This window comes from Gnatocerus cornutus, chromosome 2 (genome assembly GCF_029298725.1).
Source record: "Gnatocerus cornutus isolate USDA-ARS CGAHR chromosome 2, icGnaCorn1.1, whole genome shotgun sequence".
Lineage (NCBI taxonomy): Eukaryota > Metazoa > Arthropoda > Insecta > Coleoptera > Tenebrionidae > Gnatocerus > Gnatocerus cornutus.
This window is the reverse complement of record NC_142234.1, coordinates 12,686,252-12,708,639: the sequence shown is the minus strand read 5'-3', so window position 1 is coordinate 12,708,639 and position 22,388 is coordinate 12,686,252. Positions and strand designations below refer to the sequence as shown.

The window sequence follows — 22,388 nt, the reverse complement described above, 5'->3', positions numbered from 1 at the left end:
TGTTAACAATTCATTATTATCGAAAGTTTTTTAAATGCTTCCGTTAATTTTTACGCACAAAAATGTAGGCAACCAACTTTACAATAACACATCATGAATTATTATTTTTTAATTATTTTTACGTTTTAGGACCAATATATATTTCATTTTTTTACAATATTGCCTAAAACAAACCTTTTTTAGTCATTATTCAGGTAATTTAAAAAAAATATATTCTTTATGCTTTTTCAAAAGCTGGATAGATGGCGCCACGTTCGTTTGAAGTTTATTGACAGCCGCTAATTTGCTCGCTCCCAAAAAGCTTTCAATCAAATTCAAGTAGTAATTTTAGTACAAGTGTTAGGTTAAAATACCGCAAATAAAATGGATTTACTAAAACCGCATCTACAAAGTATTAGAGTTCCAACTGCGAGCAACAAAGTTTACAAAGACGAATGTGTTTATTCGTTCGATAACCCGGTAAGACGCCCGCACGATATTTATTGCAAATTTTAGGTTATGAAAATTACCAAGCAGAATTTATTTTACTACCTTTTTAGGAAACGGAAACTGGCTTGTATGTCAGTTTAAAAAGCTTCTTGGGATTGGGTCGAGATTTTGTTGAAAAGCATTTTCGTAAAACTTCAGAAGCTGTGTATTTGCATATCAGAAGAACTCGACATGAGGTAATCAATCTTTAGTGTTTTTTCTGGTTATTGTTATGTTATTTTTCAAGGTGCCGTCCCCAGTGCAAGGAGATGGTCCTGAGAAGAAAATTACCAGATTAGCAATTGGGGTAGATGGAGGATTTGATCCTGACATGGGAAAGAAATATGAGTTTGAATACTTCTATAATGTTGTTGTCTTACCGAGTTTTACAACGTTTCCGTGGCCAAATCCAGACCTACCTCAAGAAGTGAGTAAGATTAAATCACCATAGATAGTATTTTTTATGGTGTAACTTTGGTAATTACTATTTTTATGTCTTTTCTACAAAAACTGAATAATAACTAATAAAAAACAATATTTTTTGTTAAGGTCAAAACCTCCGTTGAAGCAGTTTTAGAAGCCCCTTCAGCTAGTAAATTGGTTGAAATGGAGGCTTTAACTGGAACTTGGGACGGTGAAACCCGCATGGTCTCCCAGTATGCCAATAATTTAACTCAACTGGACACCGGAAAAAAAATCCCGCCCTCTGGGTGGCAGTGCGCAAAATGCGACAAATCTGATAATCTCTGGCTCAACTTAACTGATGGTACTGTTCTCTGTGGAAGAAAATTTTATGATGGCAGTGGAGGGAACAACCACGCTATTGAACACTATAACACCACTGGCTATCCCTTGGCCGTCAAGTTGGGTACTATCACTAAAGAGGGAAAAGGCGATGTCTTCAGTTACAAGGAAGACGACATGGTTGAAGACCCTAACTTGGTCCAGCATTTATCGCACTGGGGTAATCGTAATACAACACGTGACAACCATCATACTGATATTTATAGGAATCAACATTGCAAACATGGAAAAAACCGAAAAGTCCATGGTGGAATTAGAATTGGAGTTGAACCAAAAGTCCAACGAATGGTCCGCGTTGCAAGAAAGCGATGGGAAGTTAAAACCCATTTACGGTCCAGGATACACAGGAATGACAAACATGGGCAACTCTTGTTACCTGAACAGTGTTATGCAGATGATCTTTTCCATTCCAGACTTTATACAACGGTACTACCATGAAGCCGAAAACTTTTTCAACCAGACAGTTGGCGATCCGTGCGATGATTTCAATACACAAATGTAATTTTACTCAAGTTTTTGTCATGTGGAGTAAAACCATTTTTTAAGGGCCAAGTTGGGTGTTGGTCTACTTTCAGGGAAATATTCGGTCCCTCCACCTGCCGGAGCTCCTGTGGATGCAGACCCTCCTGGAATTTGTCCCTTGATGTTTAAAGCTTTAGTTGGTCGCGGCCACCCCGAGTTTTCAACAAAGAAACAACAAGACGCCCAAGAATTTTTCCTCCACTTCCTCACTCTGTTGGAACGAAACACTAAGAATAAAGGCAATCCAGGTGACTGTTTCAAGTTTAAAGTGGAGGAAAAGTTCCAGTGCAGCGCAAGCAAGAAAGTGAAATATTTGACGAGATCTGATCTTTTACTGCCTCTTATTATCCCGATGGACGCCGCCATCAACAAAGATGAGGTCCTTTTTTACTACTGTCGAAATTAGATGTACATGTTTTAATTGAATTTCAGGTGGCTGCATATGAAGCCAAAAAACTCGAAGCAGAAAAAAGCGGAAAAAAATTACTCCCTAGCACTGTTGTGAGGCCAAAAATCAACTTTCTTTCATGTTTAGAGTTGTTTGCACAGTCTGAAGTAATCAACAATTTCTACAGTTCAGCTGTCAATGCAAATGTTACAGCTCGAAAGTGAGTCGTTGCCCTCTTCTAATCAGTGTACCAAAACGCAATTTTAGAACCACAAGACTATCAACATTTCCAGATTATCTCTGCATTCAGTTGAAAAAGTTCATGCTCAGAGAAGACTGGGTGCCTATCAAGCTGGACGTGTCGATAGAAATGCCTGATATATTAGATCTGTCTTCTTTACGTGGCAGTGGACCACAGGCTGATGAAGAGCTGTTGCCAGAACCTAAAGTTCAACCTCCAGCTCCAGTTATGGATGAAGCTGTGTTGTCACAGTTGGCTGATATGGGTCTGTTGTCTTGCAAAACTTATTTTATAATTTGTTATGTATGCTCTTGTAGGCTTCCCACCAGAGGCATGTAAGAGAGCAGTGTTCTTCACCCACAATTCAGGAGTAGAAACAGCTACTGCTTGGATTATGGAACATATTACAGACTCAGATTTTGCTGATCCGTTTGTACCTCCTGGTACAGAAAGCTCTCAATTTACACCAAATGCTGAAGCGCTCGCAACGATTGTCAGTATGGGTTTTACTCAAAGTCAAGGAATTAAGGCTTTGAAGGCTACTGATAATAACGTTGAAAGAGCCATGGATTGGATATTTTCCCATCAAGAGGAATTGGATAATGTTACTTCTCCGCCACCACCGGAATTTAGAGACGGGGATAGTAGTAAGTCATTTCAACTCGACAATGCGGAGAAAAATAACTTTTGTTGTTTCAGAATATAAACTCGTTGCATTTATATCCCACATGGGTACTTCGACAATGGTCGGTCATTACGTGGTTCACATACTGAAGGAGGGTCAGTGGATTATATTCAACGACAATAAAGTCTCATTATCTGAAAATCCACCGAAAGACTTAGGTTACATGTATCTCTATGAACGACTCTAATTAAAATGCTTAGCAAATCTAATTAGCCTGCTCTTTTGTATGTATAAATAGCTAATAAATCGGCAAACATTTTTCACTTAAGTTTTTGTTTCATTTATCATAAAACGAGAATAAATCATAGTCATTAAACTTAGATTATGTTGAGCACACCGCGGAAAACTTGTCAGCGGAAGCGACCCAGTGGCATGGAACGTATTTCCGTAAATCTTCTGAGTTACCTTTTAAGACTGCAAAATAGCTGTGATCAGGTAAAAAATCCATTTCTCAACTAAAAAAAAATTAATCATTTATTTTTGTTTCTCATTCTGATTGATACAATAATAACAATAATAACGACTGATAATGAGCGGAATGTTATTTCACTCAGTTTTAAATTACCAAGGAACTTTTAAAACAATGACGCCGTAAAATCGAATCTTACAATTATCTACAATAAATTATAAAACACATGATCGAATCTCTATACATACCGTACGACATGAATTTACCTGTTGAGAATGAGTAATTGAAATGACGATTTTTTGTCAAATTACATTCTAAATATAGTCGCAGTTTTCGCAATGTTGATCCTTGCCATATATGGTATGCTGGGCTGCGAGTTCAATATTTCTTTGTGATGAGTGTTATTCCCATATTTTTTGCATACCGGTTGATTATTTAACATAAGACGTCACATGGCACGCACGGAACTCAGTCATAACCAAAAGACCACGTGCATAAATAACTATTGAACTTGAGTGTAACGTGATTTCTTTAAAATTAAAATTAAAATTTGTGTTTTTAATGCGATTGGATATTTCGCGTAAGTTTGATGAATCTAAACCTTAAAAATAATTGTTATTTTAGTTGTTTAGAGTTTTTTTTATTGTCTGAAGAGATGGATTTTGAGTGTTGCAATAATGTGAAATATGCCACATTGGCCTTTTTGTGTAACCACATGAGTAAATAACTGACGATCTCTTTAAAAATTGGTTACTGTACTTCTGCGGGCGTAATCTTAATCTATCACTCTTTTGGCCCTATAGACGTAAACATGTACTCCTATTGAGTATGCTTGAAATAATTCACGAAACCATCCGTTGTTTTTATCACCAAATCCAATCATCCTTGGTTTGCGTCTCGATAAATGTGGGCGACTTTGTTAAATGCTATTTCTACGTTTGGGCAGTAATTCTCGCTAAATCGAATAGGTCAATTTTACCAAACGGCATAGATATATAAATAAATTTCTTTTGAATTATGTAACTAAATAGAATATGTATCAGCACATCAGCAGTTTACTAGTTCAGTAGGTCAATTTGACTGCAACGTTAAAAAATTAGATACGCATTGTATTTAATTGTTGATGGATGTTAGTTATTTCACAATCAGGAGAGAGAACATATTGAAGTTTTTTGTTTCATTTTACTTTCTAAATACAAAAATAGTCGACAAATTTTGGAAAAAGTGAAAAAACGTTCCTACTGGAAAAGTGGGATTTTCTAAAGTAAAATTGCCTCATCTTAATTGTATGTGAATCTAGACCACTTTTTGCTCCACTTGCTCGCGATTCAGATCTTATATTTTTAAAAAGAATCGTCGGCTTAAGTCGTTAAGTCCATTTTGAATTTTTTTAACCAATGTCGAGAAATCTTTATTTTTCACATATTTGTCGTTAAATCTTAGATTTAACAACTGGGGGACTGGAAATAGAATGTTTTTAATTTTGAATTTTTATTTTTATTTTAATAACACATAAAAGAATCCAACGATAAACCTTTTTGTTTGCCTTTTTTCAAAACTAAAAACGCATTTTATCCAAAAATAGACTTTGCAACTTAACAACTTATTAAGCCGACGAAATATAGAATGTGTAACAATAATAATTAGGGAAAGTTGGCAAGAATTATTCTGAGAAAACTAATGACATGTATTCACTCATTGCTTAAACGCAGGTGGTAAAATCTGCCTCTTCAAAGCTAATTTTTCTACTACAATGGACATTCCATAATTTGAATTCCGAACAACCGGGCACCCTGTTGACATCACCGAGCAGTTTGGTTTAGCAAAAGTTTTGAATTTTCTTTTGAAATCATTTTTTCCCCGAAGTTTAGGAGAAAAATAAAATTCAAATATAAATATTGAAACTGAATTATTATCGTACGCTTTTCCATCTACTTATTTGTTTTGACAATCTTGGGAATAGCAATCATAGAACCGCAAATCAATTAAATGCTCGTAATTTTTATAGTTGACATCATATGAAGACGTCACCAAGTTGTCAATAATTCCTTGTGAATGACGAACTTGCATTAATGCGGTTGCATAACTTTTGATAGTGGTTAAAGAAATGAAATGATATGAAATAAGGAAACTTTTTAAACTTGGTAATGAAGATTGGGAATGATAATTACAATACAACCAGGCCATGAAATTGATACTCAAATAACATTTTACAGACAGAATATGTTATCATCATGTTATAAAAACACATTTAAAATGTAATCGCGATCAATAAAAGTCTGGTAGTAAATCCTCTTTAGATTACCTATATTTTACGGATATCCTTATAACCATGGTTAAGGTCCATTGCTCAGTACAAATAATGATTCATTCTATACCCCCCAAAAGAAAACATTTTCCTTTACCAGTTTCTACTAATCATCGACCATTTTAATGAAATTTGTACAAGGTGAAATACCCACATAAATTCTGCGTTTATTAAAGAAAATTAAATTGTATTAAATAGATCCATTATTTTCCAACAATAAATTTACACATACCAATTTATTTAATGTCAAGGTTCATTATTGAACTGCTTCAATTTAACGAATTGCTGGATATACAATATGCTTAGTAGAATGGATGTTGTGTCCACAGATTGGTACCCAACTGATTTAACTCGGACCAAAAACGTTCTTCTTCCAATCTTGGTTTCGCCATGGCAAAAAGTAAGGAAATACATGAAACCGTGTTGGATCCATATGAAACAGTACCTTTAAACAAGTAAGTGCTAAAACCTATTATCGTGGGGTAGATGCATTCTGCCATGTATAGTAATTTAACGCGTTAACCAGTTTAATTCGTTTTATGTAAAATTCACTATTCTTATTTAATAAATAAATATTTAATTTAAGTTTAGATCAAGATACAATATCGCGTTTAAGCGTCAAAATTGATTACCAAATAAGGGAATGTGATAATGATAAGCTTGTTATAATAAATATTGTATTTTTTTGTTAGACCTAAAGCTCCGTTTAGAGTCTAAAGTATGTTTGTTTTAGGTAGAGTCGGATTCACACTAAAATTTTCTACAATTGTTTTTATTTTAAACCGGGCAGAAATACAGGTGTCCGGAAAGTTGCGCATGCGTTACTTTAAAAGAGAGTACCTGGGAAATCTCTAGAAAAATTGCACACTATATTCGCAGTAGAACCAAAATAATAACAAACAAAAAGGAAAATAGGCAACATTGCTGAACTGTGCACTCAATAATTTGTATTTCTAGTATTCAAAGCCATGGTTACGTTGTAGTTATATTGTTGCTGTTAGTAAAGAATAATGTAACTATGGTTTCATGTAAACGATCGCTGATCGATTTTGTTAATTCCAAAATTTTACTTTTCAGAGATTTTATACAAGATTCTTTCAATTTTTTACATTGGAATATAAAATTATTGCATAAAAATAATTACATTTTTACTTTTCAATCCATCATATCTTGAAAAATAAAAAACATCTTTTTTTTAACATTTTTCCTGTTGTTTATAACATCGCCCGGACACCTATATATTTTGTTTTCGACACTTGCTGCACAAATAGCTTTCTATTGTAATAGTCATCATGACTTGCAAAATAAAATGTTTAATCACGATCATAAAATAAATTACTTGTAAAGCTGTAATCTTTTACAAATCATTGTAATCATGACTTAAAAAATAAGTCGAGTCATTCCGTAATACAATAAAATGATTGGTCCATTTGTTTTCTTACAAATCATGTAAATCAATTCAACACTGATAAATACAAAAAAATATTTATAATATAGTAAAATTATTGGAAGGAATAAACAAACCATTGATTACACATTTGCTTAGAAAATACAAAAAAAGTTTATTTAAATGTCGATTCTATATTTTCCTCTGCAATCTTATACCCTGTACATCTGTTAGATTATAACAAACATAATGCATAAAGCGAATATGAATATACAGGTGTCCCCAAACATTCGCTAGCTAAGAAATTTAAATTTAAATGGTATTTAACCGGAGTTCTGGGTTTTTAAAATAAAATGGCCAAATCTTTTTTTTATGTAATGTTTATTGGATATTTTTTTCGGAACCTATTTCTAAACCATCCTGTAGGTATGAATTGTGAATGTCCATTCACGTGATACAGAGTTTGTTATCTTTATTTTATTTGTGATAGGCACTAAATGTATAATCCCATCATATTTTTATAACTATAAGAGAATTGTTCACGTAGATGTCATATAGTATTACCTGTATCGTTTGATAAGTGCCATCTAACAAACCAAAAAGGGTAACAAATAGTGTAACTTCAATAATACATCCTGTAGTAAAATTTTCTAAAATACTCTAAAACATTAATATACGGAATATGGTTTTAAAAAAATGGCCCAAGTGAGTAATTATTATTATTATTCATCTTCCATTGTGATCTAGTTTTTTTTGACTAGTTTTATGAGTACTTGGTACATTTTTTCAATCTTCAATGTCAAGCACGTGTTCAATTAAACATATTTATCTCTTTATCACCTTATTATTTTTACTTTTAAAATCAACAAACTGTACCAAAAACAATGAATTTTCGAACTAGGTAGCCCTGAAAAATACGTAAAATTGTCAAAAGTTCCTTCTTATCTTATCTCCCCTAAATTCTTCTGTCTGAACAGAAGACACTTTTGTGGTAGATCCCGCTGTTCATTTCCTTTCGTATCATTTTTATGAAAGAGAAAAGTTTGCCTTTGTAACAATTTTCAGAATGAGGTATCTAAGGAGTAATAAATAACTACATTTTGAGTTCTACAGTTTTTAATTTCTGTAACTTTTTTTAGAAAATTTAACTCCAAAAAGGTGAAAATCGAAAAAGCTAAACCAGAAAGTAACGAGAAAAGGATATCCTACTTTCAGCTGGTAAGTGAATTTTAAATCCAAAGCAAAAGAGAGGAATTTTTTGGGGGAACCAAAGATTAAAGAATATACATAAGTCTAGCAAGCTTTAATGCTTGAATAACAAAAATTGACAACTTTTTGGACAAAAATGCCAAAAAAAAATTCAAGATCCACTCTTTCTTCAGACCAAAATGGAGAATACGATTGAAATCGGATTAAAACACAGAAGGGAGTTATTACTCCTACTTCATTGCCTCGCATTGTCTTTATCACAGTAGTTTTTATAACAAAAAACGCACCCAAACAACTAACCCGATCGTAAAATTACCCTCACTCTTTCCCATTATTGTTTTGCTCCGCCTATTTAGCCCTATTATTATTAATTAATAGTGACAAGCTCAAATAAGATTTGATAAGATCAAATAGGCGCTTTATCAGAGCCGGATAAGAAGTTTGGTCCGTACACAGTTACTTAGAATTTTGTTCTTTTATTTTTAGTTTCGATACGCGTCTTTAAAAGATAAATTATGCATAGCTGTGGGAACTATCTGTGCAATAATATGTGGTTGTGTACAACCATACGTTATGATCCTTTTTGGAGATGTCACAGGAGTTGTCGTAGATTATGCAGAAAACGTAATGAAGAACAACACAACAATAAATGCAGAAGAACTTTTGGATGAAGGTATCCGACATTTTGCCGTTTACGCCAGTGTTTGCTCGATTGTTCTAATTGTAACGACTTATTTGGCGGGAGTATTATTCAGCTACAGTGCCTTAAATCAGGTATTAACAAATCTTTTGAAATCATTTTCTTTATCGTAAACAAATGTAGATTTTTCACATTCGAAAATTGATTTTGAAGAAGACTCTAAACATGGACATCTCTTGGTATGATCTAAATAAAACAGGAGACTTCGCCACAACCTTCACCGAGTAAGTACCACTTTTTAACATTTCTCTTGCTAACTTCTTCACATTATCTAGTAATTTATCTAAATTTGAAGAAGGAATAGGCGAAAAAGTGGGAATCTTTTTATTTTTCGAATCGATCTTTGTAAGTGGAATAGTCATGGCTCTAATACTCGGCTGGGAATTAGCTTTAGTTTGTCTGGTTTCACTTCCGGTTTCATTCGGTTTAACAATGTTAATAACATGGGTAAGTCTTTCCAAAATGAAAAAAAACAACACAATGCAATGACGCCGTAGTTGTCAACGAAATTTTCAAAACAAGAACTCGAAGCCTACGCATCTGCAGGTGCTATTGCAGAAGAAGTACTAAGTAGCGTCCGAACGGTGGTAGCTTTTGATGGACAGGAAACAGAATTTTCTCGATACGAAACGCATCTCAAAACTGCCAAAAACAATAACATTCGGAAGAATTTATTTTCGGCAATTTCTAACGGACTAATGTGGTTCTTTGTCTTCGCATCATACGCCCTGTCATTTTGGTACGGTGTTGGTTTAATTTTGAATGAGAAGCATTTGCCTCCCGAAGAAAGAGTTTACACTCCTGCTAACATGGTGTCTGTATGTTTCACCTAGTAATAAAATGAACACAATGCATTTAGTTTTTTCAAGGTATTCTTTTGTACTCTAATTGCGTCCTGGAATTTTGGGATTGGCGCTCCGTATTTTGAAATTTTTGGAACAGCGTGCGGAGCTGCTGCTAAAGTCTTCGAGATTTTGGACACTGAACCACAAATCAATCTGTCTAAAAATATGGGAATTAAACCAAAGAGCATGCGAGGTGATATTAGTTTTAAAAATGTACAGTTCCATTATCCATCACGTCCGGAAGTTAAGGTACATTAAGAATATTAAGAAACAAATAATCCAAATATGTGTTTAGATCCTTCAGAACTTCAGCCTTGAAATAAAAGCAGGTCAGACAGTTGCCCTAGTCGGAACTTCTGGATGCGGAAAATCAACTTGTGTTCAATTAATCCAAAGATTTTACGACGCCATTTCTGGCACAGTGAGTGCGTTTTTATTAAACTTATCGTACTCTATGGTCATATCTTAGGTTACCATTGACGATAATGACATCAAAAATTTAAATTTAACGTGGTTAAGGAACCAAATCGGAGTCGTCGGACAAGAACCGGCGTTATTTGCAGCTACAATTGCCGAAAATATAAGTTACGGAAACACGTCTGCCACTCAGGAGGACATTGAAAAAGCAGCCAAAAAAGCCAACGCTCATAATTTCATCCAGACGTTACCACGGGGTTACAATACCATTGTTGGAGAAAGAGGGGCACAACTGTCAGGGGGTCAAAAACAAAGAATTGCCATTGCCCGTGCGTTAATTCGACAACCGAAGATACTTTTACTTGATGAAGCGACGTCCGCTTTGGATACCACCAGCGAGGCTGAAGTTCAAGCAGCGTTGGATGCTGTTAGTACTTTTAGTTTTGAAAAAAAAATGTCTTGCATGCGTACAATTTTAGATTAGCGGAGAGTGTACAACAATTATCGTGGCTCACAGATTATCGACCATTCGAAAAGCCAACCGAATTATTGTAGTTTCCGAAGGGACAGTTCTTGAAGAAGGGAATCACTCGGAGCTCATGGAGAAGAAAGGAAATTATTATAACTTGGTGATATCGCAGGGGTTGAGTGAAACTGAAGACGTTACTACAACAGGTAAAAATGCAAACTGATATGAAAAATATAATAATTCTGGTCTAGAGGAAGAAGCAGCAGTGAATGGCGTCAGCAAATTAGCAGTACAGCTGTCTAAAGAAAGTCTTGTGGAAACAGAAGAAGAAGGCATTGTAAAAGTTTAATGTTGAAGTTACCATCGCAGAATACAATTTTATTTTCAGGTAGCTGAGACTGAGGTGACTAAGACAGGAAGCTCTTTGATTTCGATTTTAAAAGTCAACAAACCCGAATGGTTCTATATTTTAATAGGCTGCATTACGTCTGTTATCACTGGGGCTGCTCTTCCGGTCTATGGTTTAGTTTTTGGTGACATAATCGGCGTATGTTTTTTTTTAATTGTGGGTATTTATTATTCGCTTTTTTATTACAGGTTCTTGCCGATCCTAGAGATTGGTACGTGCGCCAAGAGAGCAATCAATTGTCTTTGTTTTTTATTATCATTGGAATTGTCTGTGCAGTGGGAACTTTCATGCAGGTTGGTAAAAAAATTCCGTGAAGTTAAATGACGACTATAATCTTAAATAAACGCAATGAATCGCTGTCTATTGTTAATTGAAGTGCAAATATTTAACATATAGTATTAATTTATTGCTTTAGTGACAGTATTACAGGTTAAATATTGGAGTTGTCCATTGTCAAATCGTAAATTTATATCAATCGACTTTACTTCTTTCTAATTTTTTTCTAAATCAATTGACTTATTTTTTCCCTTTAAATTTTTAGATGTATTCCTTCGCCATCGCTGGAGAAAAATTGACTTTGCGAATACGTGCAAGGATGTTCAGGGCAATGTTATCTCAAGAAATGGCATGGTTTGATCGAAAAGAAAATGGTGTTGGAGCGCTTTGCGCAAAATTATCAGGAGAAGCGGCGAGTGTTCAAGGGGTAAATTAATTCTATGGAATTCCATGGAGCTCTTAAACTAATTTCTCATTCTAGGCGGGTGGAATTAGAATCGGCACAGTCCTCAACTCCTTGGCAACTTTTATTATAGCAAACACAATGGCTTTGTATTTCGAGTGGAGACTAGCTCTGATCCTTATTTCGTTTTCGCCACTCATCTTACTGTCTGTATTCTTCGAGCAAAAGTTTACTCAGGGTGATACTCAAGTTAATCAAAAGTTCCTAGAAAACTCAGCTAAGGTAAGTGATTCTATTTTTGTTCATTTAAATAAAACATGTCTTGTAGATTGCAGTCGAGGCTATCGGAAACGTTCGAACGATTGCTTCTTTGGGATGTGAACAAGTTTTCTACGAGAATTATGTAACAGCTTTAACACCATACGTGAATAATGTTAAAAAACAAATGCACTTCAGAGCTATTGTCTTGGGCATAGCGAGAAGTATAATGCTTTTCGCTTACGCTGCAGGGATGGCCTATGGGGCTTATTTAATGACTTCCGAAGGTCTTGATTACGGAGTCGTTTTCAAGTAAAATTTCAAATCGATTTTTTTTCCATCTATACAAATATTATTATAGGGTTTCTGAAACTGTTATAGCCGGATCTTGGTCAATAGGCAATGCATTTTCATTTTCGCCAAATTTACAGAAAGGGCTAAACGCCGCTGATCGAATATTTGCGTTGTTAAAGAGAGTTCCTGCGGTTAGGAATAATGATCAACCCTCAATCGTTGAAAATGTATGTTCACTAATCAGCCGTTAACCAAAATTAATTAATTTTTTAGGTAAAAGGAAATATCGACTACTCAGATGTGTACTTTTCGTACCCAACTCGACAAACAGTGTCAGTCCTCAAAGGTATAAACCTGAATATTTTCCAAGGAAAAACTGTAGCACTGGTTGGGTCAAGTGGTTGTGGCAAGTCTACCATCATCCAATTATTGGAACGCTTCTATGACCCAATTTCTGGAGACGTAACTCTGGACAAAGAAGACGTAAAATTGATGGATTTGGGTAATCTGCGCTCCCACTTAGGGATCGTATCCCAAGAGCCCAATCTTTTCAACAGAACAATTGCTGAAAATATTTCCTATGGAGCAAACGATCGACATGTCAGTATGCCCGAAATAGTTGATGCAGCCAAAGCAGCTAATATCCACAATTTTATAACATCGTTGCCTCTGGTTAGTTTTATATTACACAGTCAACGTTCTTATTGGAGATTTTAGAGCTACGAAACAAATCTTGGAAATAAAGGTACTCAATTATCCGGTGGCCAGAAACAAAGAGTTGCTATAGCACGCGCTTTAATCAGGAATCCACGAATTCTTCTTTTGGATGAAGCTACTTCTGCTTTGGATAACGAGAGTGAAAAGGTAACGTGGAAGTGATCAAGTTTCTGACGATACATTTTATGAATTTTCAGGTAGTTCAAGAAGCATTAGATAATGCTAAAAAGAACAGGACGTGTATCACAATAGCACACAGATTGACTACAATTCAAGACGCAGATCTAATTTGCGTTCTAAATGAAGGAGTTGTAGTTGAAATGGGTAAACATAATGAGTTACTCGATAAAAAGGGTTTGTATTACGATTTCTACAAGCTACAAGCAGGTCAAAAATAGATTGAAAATTCTCAAATGCTTACAAGATACTTAATAGACCACAAGTGCCGCTTTACCTTAAGGTATTACGAACTTACTGCTTGTAAGTTTAATTGGAATTTGATAATTTTTTTACGTTTTTATTTTCCTATTACTCAATATTATTATATTATACAATGATTGCCAATAAATTAGTTAACGTTGATTCTCTGTTTTATTGCTCCAAGTTGTGATTTATTGCAAGGATTTATGATTGAAATAACCGCACCATTGTACAAAATCATATATTTATTTTATAATCTACATGAATATATAATACATGAGTGCATGTAATATATATTTTATGTTACATTCAAGTCTCTTCTTATTTAAAAAAATTAATCTGTATAGCCTTCCTGGCATAGTATTTTTGTGTAGAGATCTCTTTCACTGTTCAAATACTAAAACTGCGATAATTATACAGAATTCATGTCACACAACATTACATTCTACGTTATAACTAAATAATGAAAATAAGTAATACTTACAACAGACACTGTAAGAGAAACCCATACTTGTACTTTAAAATTTATATACAAAATTAGTCTGAAGTGGATAAAATTACCTCTCCAAAGAGTACTTACTCTAATATTCCGCTAAAACATGAAAAAAAATTATCTGAACATTATACAACAAAACTCCACTTTTATTTACCCTTTCACGATATGAAAATAACGTCTAATATAAATTAGTTTTAGTTTTTAAACCTTCTGGTTACAGTTCAGATAATTAGTTTTTATCCCTTTTTATACAAATTTGAATATAAATCATCAAATAAAATCCTATGTTTTGAACATATTTTTTTTATTTACACATGCTATTAAATAATAATAATGATCTCTGTACGCAGAAATATAAGAACTATAAAAATAAATGATAAATATGATCAGTTTTCATATGCCAAAATTATTACAACTTAAAAATTGCACGTTATAAACGTCGATTAAAGCAAGACATGTACCATCATTTCTTTTTTATAAATATAAAAATAAATACTTACAATAGATCAAAAGATGTCGGATAAAAAAAAAACAAAACGTACAATTTTGTACAACTATTACTTGTGTCAACTATTAAATCTAAAACCTGAATTAAAGTTGAAAGGTACTAATTGCAAAAATACTAATTCTTATGGTTACGTTTACTTTTGAGGAGTGGACTGAGTTGGTGTGGTGGTAGTTTGCCCTTGCTGCGCATATTGTTGTGCATATTGCGCCCAATCTTGTTGAGAGTACTGACCATACTGATTTGGTCCCGTTGTACCACTACTAGCCGAATGTGTTTGTCCCTGCTATAAATTTATGTTTAGTTACCGACTAATAGGACAACGCACTTATTAATTTAACTCTAAACATGCCGTTATAAAAAAAAAATGAGAAAACTTACCGGGGAGCCCCAATTTTGGGCGTACTGTCCATAGTAGTTCCAGTTGGAATAGCCGCTGTAACCCTGACTACCACCGCCGTATTTCCACTGGTTCTGATTTTGGTTTTGATTTCCTCCCCAGCTTCCTTGATTCCAAGATCCTTGTCCTCCCCAAGGTTGACCACCACCCCAACTCCCTTGGTTCTGACTCCAATTCGAGGGCCAGTTGCCACTTGGGCCTCGACCTGGCTGATTTCGGTTGCGGTTGTAGTTATTTCCTTGACCGTGAGAATCTCTGTTTCCTCGGTCTCGGACATTGCCTGAAGAAGACGCATAATTTAGTTATTTAAAAGTTTTAGATACAAAAATGTTACGCCACTAACTAATACAATAACTCTGAGAAATAATTGAATAACATTCAACATAAAACCAACAATAAACTTCACGAAGTAAAATGGTGACTAAATATAATTTTGTTGCAGGCTTGTTAAATAACAATGAACTGTAAAAGTAGACATAAAAGTCTGCACTTTAAAATCTCAATTTTAACCAAAAAATATTCCAAGTACATAATAAGAATTTTTTTAATTTACCTCCTCTGTTACGCCAATCTCTGGATCCTCCCATTGGAGGTCCTCTATGATCCCGCCTGTCCCTGTTCCAACCACCTGGACGCTGAGGATGCCAATTTTGTCTGGGTGGACCTCTATCATAACGATTATGATAATTGCGGTCACGATAATTACTACCACGATAATCATTACCTGAAAAGCAGCCTTATGCATTAAATTTCCATCACTCTTTACCCACTTACGTCTATTTTGCCACCTGTGTCGGTCATCTCTATGGCCGAATCGTCTCTGTATTCCTATAGTCTCACGCGCTTGACTATTGTATTTTTGAACCAAAGCTTTGGCTTCTTCTTCGTCAACACCAGCAAAGACTACTTCGTCGATCCAATCACCCTTCTGTGGCAAGCTCATGTTTGCTAAAACATGAAGTAATGTAAATGACACGAAAAGCTGTGTTCTTATTAGTGAATAGTCATCGATTTTTTAATCTATTAAATCTGTAACAACATTAGTCTGATGTTTTAAAACATTTTGTACAATACATTGAACTAGCTATTTCAAATAAATTGTTAGTATAATTTAGTAAATGTCCTTAAAACGAAGGATAGTCGTTGAAAAAAGCGGATATTCTCCTCGTTTTCTTTCTTGTGTGTTGGGTATTCAGCAATCAAACACTTCTTCATACATATTTTCTTTCGTGTTTTTTAATCGATCAACTCTACTTAATATTGTAATTTAATTATCCTAGAAGTGAGTCAGACCGAGAGTATTTAAAAGCGTCAAAAAGCGCGTATACATCCATCCCGTGATACAGACGTAGCTGGATTTTCTTTTCCTTTACGAAAGTAGTGAAAATAAACAAAATGATAAACTATAGAACAATAAACGATTAAATGCAAACTTTGGGGGAACTGTTGCCTTTACTAACGAAAAAAGTAACTTTACAAATAATAAAACCTGAAAGTGTGCTTTTAAAAAGTGTAAACATAAAGTCATATCAATACAACAAATCCAAGCCTCAAACATCAGACTAATTACTTCACGCTAATTCGATCAAAATTGTTTCATTCTCAAATAAACTTAAAAAAAAGATGACTCAATGTGCAGAAAGGGGTACACAAATGATAAAACAATTTTAGTTACGTATCAATAGATATACCTTTCATATCAAGCACGGTGCTATCGGGAACGTCTTTACCGTCCTGAGCCTCTTGCAAAGATTGCCGTTTAGCTTGCTCTTCATCTCCTACTACAACAACGACAGCACGCCTCTTGAAGCCCTCAAATGGCCGCAATTTGCGGCGCTGGGCTGATGGGTACACGTTAGGCTGCCACAACGCTCAATATTATAGTAACGTTCTCAATATTGTAATGTTAAGTAACTTTATGAGGCCAAGCAGGCCAAAAACTCCTGACAAGTGGCCTGAGTGTGAAATTACACTAACTGGCTGCTAACTATATCATCCTTTAAGTTCGGTGTAAAATAACATGCCGTCAAAAGGCTTTGGCAGCTTGAAAATATTCCTCTTAATATATGTGGCATTATTGCTCTGTAATTTAAACAATCATTGTCTCTTCAAACGCTTACTGACTAGTACATACCTTTCCAGCTGATGATGTACCACAAATGGTGGTAGATAAAATATGAACTCTTTAAATGAATTCTCAGAAAAAAAATCTATGTTCAGCTCGGTTTCATATAAACGGATAATGATTTGTGAAGTCCAAATTAAAGTAGTACCAACCTTCTTCAGAACAGTTTATTTTTTATTACCTTTCTTAAAGAGCTGGTCAAACTGCCAACGTCTATACAATTTCAAATACTTACCCTTGCGAATTGCCTTAGACCTTTGGTGTACTTACGTTAAATTGACGAAATATAGCAGAACAGACGAGATCTAAGATTACTAATGATAGAAACCACAAACCAGTCCAATTAAAATAGTTGGTGATTTCGTCAAAATAATAATAAATAATACCTAACATACAAATGATTTTTTAATTTAATTTACCTGATCAATGATGTAATTCCTCCGACGCATAGCAGCAATATCAACCAACTTATTGATACACTTTTGCAACTTCTCCAGCAAGATATTCCAACTTCCTTTAAATTTGTTTTTGAGATCATCTCCGGAAATCTAGAGAAAAAATAATAAAGATTATCGAAAACAAAATTCAACATTAATAAATTACATTTAGAAGTTAATGACGAACGTTTATCATGCAATGTAATTAAAAAAGTAAAACTATATGATCAGATCTAGAAAAATCTAATTAAAAATATTCTGGAATTTTCATCTTCGTTTCGTTGCATCATTGCATAATGATTAGGTTTTTGGATTGAGTTTTTTAGTATTCTAATCTAATAACTAATTATTTTAGCGATGCCACTTACCGTCATTTTTTCCAACAAATGAGTGTTTCCTAAAACGGTGTATTTTTTCTCAGGATTGGACTGAATATATTCTTTAACCCAATGAGTCTTTCCAGAAGCTGGGAGTCCACACATTAATATGACCTAACGAGCATAATATAAATGAATAGGTTTTGCTTTGTAAATAAATAATTACCTCGCATTCATTTCTAGTTTCTGGGCGTACTGGCCCTGCAACTTTATTTTCTACCTTATCCAAAAACTTGTATTCTTCAAAAGGCGGAGATAGAGCAAACCACGACTCTTCTTTACTTCCTAAGTTCAATTCAAAGGCATAATTTCGTGAAAGGACGTGAGGAAACAGTACAAAATTATCAGGAAGTTCAGTCAATGGAACGGAAACTGCTTCTGATTGGGATTCTCCATTTACAGAATATGAAATCGTAACTTCGTTTTCGTCAATGTTCTAAAAAATGGCGAATAAAATGAAATGTTTCACAAATTTATCAACCGCTTTACCAAAAAACTAGCAATAACGTCTCCTACACCAAATTGTATACCATAATTTTGAAATTCTTTGTTGACGACGAATCTTCCAGAAGATTCATAGCCGTAAGAGTATTTATGTTCTCCCAGTTGAAGACCAGTGTCAAGCAGTGACCAACCAACACGAAACAGATGAGTTGGTATTTGCTCCTCTTGTTCTTTTTCAGTTTGGTCTTGACTGTCTTGCTCCATTGGTTCACCAACTTCTGTGTCTGGTTTAGGATCCTCTGCTGAAGATTCACTTTGTTTAGTTTCTTCTGTAGTTTCGCTTTCAATTTCATCTTTCGGTTCGGTGTCATTTTCAGATGTTCTTTCTGATTTGTCACCGTTTTCTTGTTGATCATCTTCAACTTTATCTCCTTCTTCCTTCTCTTTGGGCTCAGACTCGTCTTTCTTTTTTTCCTCTTCGCTTTTATGTTTTGATACCGACTTATGTGGCTCCCGTCGATGTTTATCATAGTATTTTGAAAAATCTTCCCATTTTAACTCTTCAGTGATCTTAACTTCAAAACACACCTACAATTGTTAGGCAAATTAAAAACTGCGTTCTGCCAAGTTTGTTTTTGATTTTAAATCAACTTGAAATACCTTTCCAGAATTAATTCCATGTGTAGCTCTAACTCCAGCCCATGCAAAACCAAAAGCACCGTCATGATAGGGTTTTGCTGATAAGAATGATTCTTTATCAACTTGTAGATGAAGGTCAGAATCATCTGCAATGAAACAAATACTTGGACTATTTCGCATTACATAATGGATTATCACATGTTTATCACAAGTAGAAACAGGAGAAGTAAAATAAAAAAAACGTTTGGAAGAATTTACACTTTATTAACTACATTTTAGGTACAATTGCAATTACCTAAGAAAGTGCTACAGAATCTTGAAATTTGATGTAATAAATGGGAACCATGCAAATGTTTGTCAAATGATTTGGTTTGAAAAGTCCAATTTTCATATTTTGATAAACAAGAAAAATGTGTAAAGAAAACTACAAAAGGTGCTATGAAAACAAAATTTCATGCAATCTACACTGTGTCAAAATTACATTTCATGTAACTACATAATTTTTACTTACACCAACTGAGTTGAACTTTCTCCTGATCTATGGTTGGTTCATCTTCCTTTATCGGGGACTTACTTCGCCGACGTTGAGATCTATCAGGTGATGGACTACTTCTTCTCCTTTTTTCACCCTTTGGCTCTGCATCTTTATCTGATTTAGGAGTTTCAGTGGACTCTGCTTGATTGTTTTCATCCTGCTGAGGGGTTTCCACGTCTTCAGCTTCAGAACTCCATCGGGATTTCCGGGAATTGGATTTATCCTTTGGTAACATAGTAACTACATGATGATCATTAGGTTCTCATTTACCTGTTCACCATTTTCTTTATTTTCTTCTACGTTGGAATTAATTTCATCTTGTCTAACTTCCGCCTCTTGTGGAAGGGATTCTTGTTGCTCCTGTGGCTGTGGTTCTGGCTCCTCAGTTTCTGTTTTTTTCATTTCTGATTCCACTGGCGGTTCTTCAGTCTAGAAAAGATATGTATAAATCTCATAATAAGTTAGTTACCATGCTACTTACATCCATTTTACATTCATCTTTTGGTGCAACAGGGGTATCTGGAATGATAGGATCTTTCTTGGGAAGTGAACACTGTTCAATGGGTATCTCCACTTCTTTGTCAGGTACTTTAGTTTCCTCCGTGTTGGATTGATCGAGATTTTGTGATGTGTCTACATCTTCCGTCGAAGTATCAGCGATAGAAGTGTCAGGCAACTCTACCAGAAAAACAGAATTAAATTTCCCGCCAAATATTACCAAGTTTCCGATAATTTTCAAACTTAATTTAGCTCACTACGGCGTTTATCAATGTTGTTTTTGTTAAAGAATATCAGTGTTAGCATCACATAACGAGAGATAATTGAACTGTACATAAACAAATGTGGCAATCCCATTAACCACACTAGCAAGTGTTATGGTCAATCTTCAGCACACACTGCTCATTTCAGATCGTAAACCTACACGTATTCTTTAGAAATCGTGTAAAACACTGCTAAGAACTAACCCTGTGCAAGTTCTTCCTCCAAAGCTTCCTTCAAACGTTTAACCAACGCCGGTTTATTTCCCTTCGAATCTAAACCACGTTTGGAAAGTTCGGCCCGAAGTTCCACCACTTTTAATTTAGCGGGGTCCAACGTTGAACTCATATCTGTTTCCGTTTTTTGCACTCCACAACAAAACTGCACTACACTTTTTAGACACGCAGAAAGCACGCGCTATTTTTGCAAATGGCGGACGTGATGCGTTGGTTTGGCAGCACATGCGTATAGGGACTTGAGTTTTCCCGCGAGACAATGTCATTTTTAAATTGGCCAATGAGTGTAAAGACGGGAATAATAAGAGTAGATTCCAATTCATACATTGGGCTGCGTTCATAAAAGTCACTCTGTGTAAAGTTTGTGTAAAATATGAATATGACCAGTGAGGTGACATATATAACTAGAGACAGAAAAATCCCTGCCATATTGTTTTCACATGGGCTCCATATTGGAAATAGTTTTACATTGTCTTACATTTGCATTTATGCAACCAGAAATATATGTCAACATTGCGGTACATGTGCTCTAATTTCCTAATTATTCTAATTTAATTTTATATATAACTAACACATATAAACGTTGACAAATATTCCATTACAAATTTTGAATGTACTGGGAATGTTTTTGAGTAAAATTCATTCCTATCAAAATTTTTTTTTTACCAGTCTTAGGCAACCAGTATGTCACTACTGCAGTATTGTTGCTATTTTACTATTTCCAATATGGCTCCATGCCCATTTCAAAATTTTTACCCCTTCCACTAGGTTTTCTTTCTCTAGTTATACAGGGTCCGGCAACACTTGTGTCCACCCCCAAAATCGTTTTTAATTTTAAAGATAAAATTTTGAAAATTTGCATACACTCATAGTTGACAAAGCTCTAGAAGCCGACGCAAAAATTTATTTTTTATCACTTATAGTTTAGGCGTCGCGACGCCTTAAAAGTGTATTTTTTAGCTAATTGTGAAGTTTTATGAAATGAACCTCTAATTTAATTTTTTTTTCAATATAAATGTGTTAAAAATATCTCAGTTGACATTTTAGATTTAATGTAAATTGTATTCAAAATTTGAGGAAAAAATGCTGTTTTATCAAGTTAGTTTTCAATTTTATTACGGCAAAATTGGGAACTACGTTTACACCCATCTGTCAACATCTTGTGTCACAAAAGACATCTATTCTTTGGTTCGTTTTAGAAGGTAACAAAAGTCTTACTTGGCGAAATTGTCGCTTTGTCGATGTTAATTAACGATTTCTAGTGTCCAGAACGTGCAACATACCCGAGCTAATCAAAATTCACCTTCATATGAGTGAATGAAGTGACTTGTGAAATTTTGGTGTAAACGTAGTTTGTCACTGCACCGTCAAAATGTTGAAAACTAACTTGATAAAACAGCGTTTTTTTCGCAAATTTTAAACACCATTTGAAGTAGATTTAAAATAAAAACTCAAATATTTGTATTACAGTTATGTTGAAAAAAAATTGAATTCGCTAATATTACCGCAAAAAGCCAAAAATCGCTAAAAATTAAACTTTTTAGGCGTCGCGACGCCAAAGAATCCGTGATATAAAAACAAATTTTTGTGTCAGCTTCTAGAGCCTTGTCAACTATAAGCGTATGCAAATTTTCAAAATTTTATCTTTAAAATTAAAGACGATTTTAGGGGTGGACACAAGTGTTGCCGGACCCTGTATATGTCCCCTCACTGGAATATGACACAAAAGCGTTCATAAAAATCACTCAGTGTAAAGTTTGTGTAAAATATGAATATGACACAAAAGCGTTCATAAAGATGCGCAAT

General features: G+C 34.5%; 3 protein-coding genes across 3 annotated transcripts; 2 read left to right on the top strand and 1 right to left on the bottom strand.

Moving 5' to 3' along the window:
• Positions 1 to 246: 246 nt before the first annotated feature.
• Usp5 (ubiquitin specific protease 5) lies at positions 247 to 3,376 on the top strand. Its single transcript, XM_088030439.1, has 10 exons — positions 247 to 459; positions 540 to 665; positions 716 to 895; positions 1,018 to 1,432; positions 1,479 to 1,770; positions 1,819 to 2,173; positions 2,227 to 2,402; positions 2,450 to 2,688; positions 2,741 to 3,070; positions 3,123 to 3,376. Exons 1-10 carry the CDS (start codon positions 364 to 366, stop codon positions 3,293 to 3,295), a joined length of 2,382 nt encoding a protein of 793 aa, XP_087886565.1. The 5' UTR covers positions 247 to 363; the 3' UTR covers positions 3,296 to 3,376.
• Positions 3,377 to 3,981: 605 nt separating this feature from the next.
• LOC148179137 (ATP-dependent translocase ABCB1-like) lies at positions 3,982 to 13,791 on the top strand. Its single transcript, XM_088029564.1, has 21 exons — positions 3,982 to 4,097; positions 6,155 to 6,280; positions 8,352 to 8,430; positions 8,908 to 9,195; positions 9,245 to 9,345; positions 9,397 to 9,568; positions 9,619 to 9,939; positions 9,991 to 10,215; positions 10,262 to 10,387; positions 10,436 to 10,810; positions 10,863 to 11,058; positions 11,104 to 11,189; positions 11,241 to 11,399; positions 11,450 to 11,554; positions 11,803 to 11,964; positions 12,019 to 12,222; positions 12,269 to 12,510; positions 12,560 to 12,719; positions 12,766 to 13,164; positions 13,210 to 13,356; positions 13,407 to 13,791. The coding sequence occupies exons 2-21, from the start codon at positions 6,216 to 6,218 to the stop codon at positions 13,605 to 13,607; spliced, it is 3,813 nt and encodes a 1,270-aa protein (XP_087885690.1). The 5' UTR covers positions 3,982 to 4,097; positions 6,155 to 6,215; the 3' UTR covers positions 13,608 to 13,791.
• A 65-nt stretch (positions 13,792 to 13,856) lies between these two features.
• On the bottom strand, positions 13,857 to 20,833 carry LOC148179136 (uncharacterized). The gene is made up of 14 exons (XM_088029326.1): positions 20,553 to 20,833; positions 20,069 to 20,265; positions 19,858 to 20,016; positions 19,564 to 19,810; positions 19,074 to 19,198; positions 18,459 to 19,001; positions 18,136 to 18,405; positions 17,961 to 18,083; positions 17,575 to 17,703; positions 16,722 to 16,890; positions 15,805 to 15,978; positions 15,584 to 15,754; positions 15,012 to 15,310; positions 13,857 to 14,916 (listed from the first exon to the last, which is right to left on the bottom strand). Exons 1-14 carry the CDS (start codon positions 20,692 to 20,694, stop codon positions 14,767 to 14,769), a joined length of 2,898 nt encoding a protein of 965 aa, XP_087885452.1. The 5' UTR covers positions 20,695 to 20,833; the 3' UTR covers positions 13,857 to 14,766.
• Between the last annotated feature and the right edge of the window lie 1,555 nt (positions 20,834 to 22,388).

What these genes read in the sequence shown, in the direction of transcription:
- Usp5 (XM_088030439.1), top strand. Translation starts at nt 364, where the DNA reads ATGGATTTACTAAAACCGCATCTACAAAGTATTAGAGTTCCAACTGCG. An exon ending in GATGATTTCAATACACAAAT is followed by an intron (nt 1,771 to 1,818) that starts GTAATTTTACTC and finishes CCATTTTTTAAG; the next exon opens with GGCCAAGTTGGGTGTTGGTC. An exon ending in GCAAATGTTACAGCTCGAAA is followed by an intron (nt 2,403 to 2,449) that starts GTGAGTCGTTGC and finishes ACGCAATTTTAG; the next exon opens with AACCACAAGACTATCAACAT.
- LOC148179137 (XM_088029564.1), top strand. Translation starts at nt 6,216, where the DNA reads ATGGCAAAAAGTAAGGAAATACATGAAACCGTGTTGGATCCATATGAA. An exon ending in GGATATCCTACTTTCAGCTG is followed by an intron (nt 8,431 to 8,907) that starts GTAAGTGAATTT and finishes TTTTATTTTTAG; the next exon opens with TTTCGATACGCGTCTTTAAA. An exon ending in TGGATAACGAGAGTGAAAAG is followed by an intron (nt 13,357 to 13,406) that starts GTAACGTGGAAG and finishes ATGAATTTTCAG; the next exon opens with GTAGTTCAAGAAGCATTAGA.
- LOC148179136 (XM_088029326.1), bottom strand. Translation starts at nt 20,694, where the DNA reads ATGAGTTCAACGTTGGACCCCGCTAAATTAAAAGTGGTGGAACTTCGG. An exon ending in AAACTAGAAATGAATGCGAG is followed by an intron (nt 18,084 to 18,135) that starts GTAATTATTTAT and finishes TATGCTCGTTAG; the next exon opens with GTCATATTAATGTGTGGACT. An exon ending in ACACAGGTGGCAAAATAGAC is followed by an intron (nt 15,755 to 15,804) that starts GTAAGTGGGTAA and finishes GCTGCTTTTCAG; the next exon opens with GTAATGATTATCGTGGTAGT.